General features: G+C 43.6%; 1 protein-coding gene across 1 annotated transcript; it reads left to right on the top strand.

The window, feature by feature from the left end:
• The first annotated feature begins 1,015 nt into the window (after positions 1-1,015).
• Positions 1,016-2,043, top strand: LOC111032088 (BTB/POZ domain-containing protein KCTD8). Its single transcript, XM_022312298.1, has one exon. The coding sequence runs from the start codon at positions 1,504-1,506 to the stop codon at positions 2,026-2,028; it is 525 nt and encodes a 174-aa protein (XP_022167990.1). The 5' UTR covers positions 1,016-1,503; the 3' UTR covers positions 2,029-2,043.
• Positions 2,044-5,480: the final 3,437 nt, after the last annotated feature.

Here is a 5,480-nt window from a genome sequence, read left to right as displayed (position 1 = left end):
AAAAATTTCGGTAATAAGGTAATATTGTGGTAATATTTATTGAGCTACAAGTTCATAATATTTTTTTCCAGGGGGGGGGGGCAAGTGCCCCGTCTTGCCCCCCCCCCAATGGGCGCCGACGCAGGGCACTCAATTGTTTGGGCGTATGCAATACGTGCAGCGGTGTGGGTCGATTAACCACGGTTACGTTTGAGATATAGGATATAGTAACGTTGATATAACAATGTTTTATTTTTAGAACGAATTGGTGACAAAGCGGTAGAGGGCGGTGAGCCGAAAAGGGACGAAGTGTTTTTATTCGGATTGCGGTGGTTTGGATGATTATTTTTCACGATGATAACACAAGGGACCACAATAATGTATGAGGTGACATCGGCTCAGGTCAAATACACTATATATATATGATCATCTGGCCACGCTCGGACTCGCGGCAGTTCCGACTGCGGTGTGTATACCGGTAATATAATAATATGGTCTGGAACTGTGTATACGCTGGACCACACGGACCTGCTTGTTCGTCTGGGGACACGAACGCGACGACGGCTGACAGCCATGACAATATAATGTTATGACGACGACCGGAGGGTCGTCGGGATGTGCAGCGTTTCCCTCGTTCGAAACGTCGGCAGTGGTGCAGGTGGCGCACTATACGGTCCGCATCGCATGTACCGCGCCTAACCGCGGTATTAATATTATTATTATACCGCCGCGCCGTGCAGGAGGTGCTGCAGGCGGTCTCGCGCGTCTCGCGGTGATTCTTTTTAATTAAATCGAAATATGTCGCACGCGACGGCTGCGTCGAACGCGCGTGTCGGAGGACGGTCGGGCGCGGCGAGGACGGGCGAAGATGGGTCGCTCGCGCGATTACGTCGGTCGGCCGTGGCCGCGGCGGCAACGGCGACGGATGCGACGCGCGCGACTGCGGCGCAAGCGTCGTGATCGCGGGGCGGCGACGGGACGGCATGTGACGGGGCGGCGGCGGCGGCGGTGTATATTGATTACGCGCGACGAGCGCGGCCACCCGCGCGCGCCTCTCGGCGAGTCGGCGAGGAGAGCGAGGCGGTTAGACTTATACCACCGCGGCGCGAGAGTGAGACGGCGGCGGCGGCGTGCGCTTTGCGTTCCGGTCAGTCAGCGTATACCACCGGTGGTAGCGGCGGCTTCGGCGGCGGCGGTTACAGTCGGTGTGTCGTCGTCGTGAACGCGCGTATATGATATTACTCACATCACCATAACATCGTCGCCGTGTGTCGTCGTATATTATCGTGTTCTCGTACGATATATCATAATATTATATAGATTATTGTACGACTAAAACCGCCCTCCGACAGTCTTCGGCAGCATCACGATCATAATTATATTATATATTACATCGCTGTATTATAAATAATATTTACGCGCGGGGCGTGTTGGTGAACGTGTCTCGAAAGCAGAGCAGACACTCGTATCCGCGACTAAAAAGTCGTTGTCGTCGTCACCGAGAACTACAGATCTCGCACGGCGATGGACCAGGTGGTCGACCTGAACGTCGGCGGCGTGTTCTACACGACGGCCGCGTCCACGCTGGTGCAGGCTCAACCGTCGCTGCTGGCCGACCGGTTCAGCGGCCGGCTGGACCCACTGCCCAAGGACAGCAAGGGCCGGTACTTCATCGACCGGGACGGCGTGCTGTTCCGGTACGTGTTGGACTTTCTGCGGGACGGCAAGCTGTCGCTGCCGGAGAGCTTCCGGGAGAAAGAGCGGCTCCGGTTGGAGGCGGCCTACTACAGGTTGGACGGCCTTACCGAGCGGCTCCGCGAACAGAGGCCCGGCTACATCACCGTCGGCTACCGCGGCACGTTCGCGTTCGGCCGGGACGGGCTGTCCGACGTCAACTTCCGCAAGATTCCCCGGATCCTGATATGTGGCCGCGTGGCCCTGTGCCGCGACGTGTTTGGCGACTCGCTCAACGAGAGCAGGGACCCGGACCACGGAGACACGGACCGGTACACGGCCAGGTGGGTGTTTGTCATATTTTTTTTTTTTTGAACTCTGAAATCGTGTCGAGACGATACTCTGCACGATATTATTATCGTAATGCATTACCTATCGCGATCATCGTCGCCGTCGTCGTCGTCATCACCGCCACTAGTGTCATCACTCATCACTCATCACCATTTACCCACTGGTGTTTAAATCGTAAGAGTATTAAACGTTGCCCGAGCACCACCGCCGAGAAAATCAATTTCTATAAATCGCTGCGGGTCGTAGACATTTATGTATAAGTAACACTGTCTTGTAATTACGTAAACATTATAACCGCAGTGGTGTTCGGGTAACCGGCCTCACTATACCCCGTTCCCTGCAACACGATCCGACGCGGACCGTCGCCCGTCTCGAGCCGGTATCGTGTTCGCTTCGTGGTCGTGTAAACACACAAGAGAACGCCGCCGCACCCTAACTCTACCGGTAACCGCGGTCACCGCGTGTCCATACCCGTTTGATCTGCAGGTTCGACGTGTGCGCTCATAGAGTTATATACATTATAATGTGTATATATATATATATATATGTATAGGTAACCGCGAGTCATGAGTTCGAGTTTATACCTGGGTATATACCCGGTCATACCACATACCTAGTACAAGGTACGAGAAGTCGGACATGATATCTGTGAGCCGTAGGTATATTGCATTATACATTATTTATGTTATCATTATAATAATTGACCGCCTATAATGCTCACGAGAGCGGCGCCATTGTGCGAGAACGCGTGCGAAATGAATATTTTAATAGTTCCAAAGCAACACGTGTTTGACATGTCTCATTCGGCGATTCGTATATGTATAATAATTATATACGTACGGACGAATAAAAATGGTCGAAAAAGCTCTATTTTGTTTTGTTTTGTTTTTTAGTTTAAGGACCCGTGGACAAACATTAACCGTAAAAAAAAAAAAAGATCCTTTCATAAAACTTCCTGGGTGTATTATTTTTTTGTTCGTTATTATTTTGTTAATGTGCTATTTATTTTACGCTCCGTTAAAACGTGCTTTTTCCACACTCATAGTGTACGAAGGCATGGCGTAGTTCTAAAATAATAATGACGGCACGAAATACGTGAAATCGATTTTTGTAAACGATGTAAACGACAATTCATATCGGTACCTGTATATGCACTCAATAAACATCACGAACTCCTCCGTGAACGAAACGACAGCCCTCTAATAATTACGATATCTTTAATCAAAAGCAAAAATAAAACAAAATACCAAAAACGGACGACCACAGCTACATTTATTATGACTATAACGGCCGTCGGCCACTAATGAAATTACCTGAAATGTAATTTCGTAAACTGTGAAAAACGATAGACCCTATGTGGAATCTGTCAAATAACTACGTTTAACAATAATTAAAGTCGCCGTGGAATGTTTTCAAAAATAATACGATAAAAACGAATTGAAAACGCAAAAAACTTGATTAAACAATTTAATACGCGTGAAACTGCGTAACTCCTCGTCTATTAACTTTAAATGGCCATTCGACCAAAAATTCCATTAGGACATTGAAAAACATTGTTAGCAAGGTATAAACATTCCGAACTATAATTACTGGCACGTTAGTGTCATTATTTCAGTTGAACATATCGAAATCGACGGTGAAATCATTACGAATTGTAATGTAAGTGAAATATAAATAATTATGTAGTTTTAAACACAGACACTTATTAGTAGGTACCTATCGTATAATATAAGAATGTTTTGTATTAGCACCCATCCACTTTGTAAAATACAGTTTTTCGATTGAAATCTAAAAAATTAGCGGAATTCAGTGGTATAACAAGTAGGTAGGACAAGTATATAGGTACGCATTAATTAATTATTTTTTCGTGATAAATATTTCCAACTTTCCAATTACATATAATATTATTATTATTATTATTATTTAATAAAATCGTGGGGTGCGCATTTAATATTATATCTCTTCGACTGACGTGTAGTTTGATTTTCAAAAACTATAGGGTTGAGAATTGACTTATGCAAAATTATAAAATACCAAAATTCGGGTTTTCGGCGAGTTTACTAAGATTTGACGATTATTATATTGTCAGAGGGTTTCGCCGGCATTCAAAGTATTTCAATTATCGTTGTTTGATACACTCATTGTGAATGAATCACTATAGTCAAAAAGAACAACGAACAGTCATTTAGCTCTAACCGCTTTTCAAAATTATTTCGTATACAATTAATACCTATTGGCTGTTGATCGTATGAAAATATCGTATGGACTCGAATTTCGTGTACAGTTTCCGAACGAGCCTAAAAAGTAAATATTAGGTTTAAAAGAAAACGGATATTATACGTCAAACAAACTTTCGTTCAATTCAACACAATAGGCCGAGGTCATTATTCTCAACCCCTTATTCTTATATGTATACAGTGTTAATCTTACACGAAACAGAATATAGAAAATAAGAACAACAAAAACGCCAAAATAACGTTATTTCCGGGGGTTTGATAAAGTATACTTTTTAGAGAGTAATACAAAATTATACTTGGTGCGTAGTTTCTTTTTCCCCGAATATGTACATAACGAAATCATTTTTCTCGAGAGTTGAACGATGATACTATTATACACGGTGTAATATGATAAAAATGCCAATTAACGAGTACTCTATATTATATTATATTTTATATTAGTTACCATTGCCACGCGTCGATATCGGAACCGCATTAGTTTTTGAATAATAATATAATCGAAAAATAAGCATTGTTTTCTATTGCGTATTTTCGAAAAAGCAACAAATCGAAAACGTTTTCGAAACGAAAAGGGCGTCGTCGTTTGACTAGAGTTTGAGTTCCGTTTGAGTTTCGTCCGCCGCCATCGAAATATTAAGTACCTCGTCGTACCTGACTACCCACGAACGCACGCTGCTAATATTATGCACGTCGAAAATGCAAATTCAAATACGCGTGTAAATACCGTTCTATTACTGCAAAGTCAAACGGTTCTTGACGACTTGTTCGATCGAATATACGTCGTAGGTGGGTAATTATTATTCGTAAAAGTGGACGCAAATAACATAATTTTTTCGGCCGAGTCCCCGACGACCGAGAACGACGAGAAGCATATTATACAATATATATATAGCTATCGATGTATATGCAAATACGATATTATTGTTTACGTCAATATATATATATATATATATATATATATATGTGTGGGAACATTAGGTACATATCGTTTTCATTCGACGTTTATTTTGTGTCTGTTCAGCGCGAGTGTGAGAGGCGACATTTGTGGTAAAATATTACACGGTCGGGTCGTGTCCTCTTACCGCATTTTCTAGACCGAAAAACCGACCATACTCATTGTCCGTGTTTTTGTACGATTATAATAATAGAATATGACCTATCAGAGATACCATCGTATGATGGGTACAACAAACACACGATTTAAATTCATTTTTTTTTTTTTGGCACCCGCAGTCGGAA

The sequence above is a fragment of the Myzus persicae genome, unplaced genomic scaffold (assembly GCF_001856785.1).
Source record: "Myzus persicae strain clone G006 unplaced genomic scaffold, MPER_G0061.0, whole genome shotgun sequence".
NCBI lineage: Eukaryota > Metazoa > Arthropoda > Insecta > Hemiptera > Aphididae > Myzus > Myzus persicae.
Note: the sequence above shows the minus strand (reverse complement) of the source record. Positions and strands in the feature narration are given on the sequence as shown.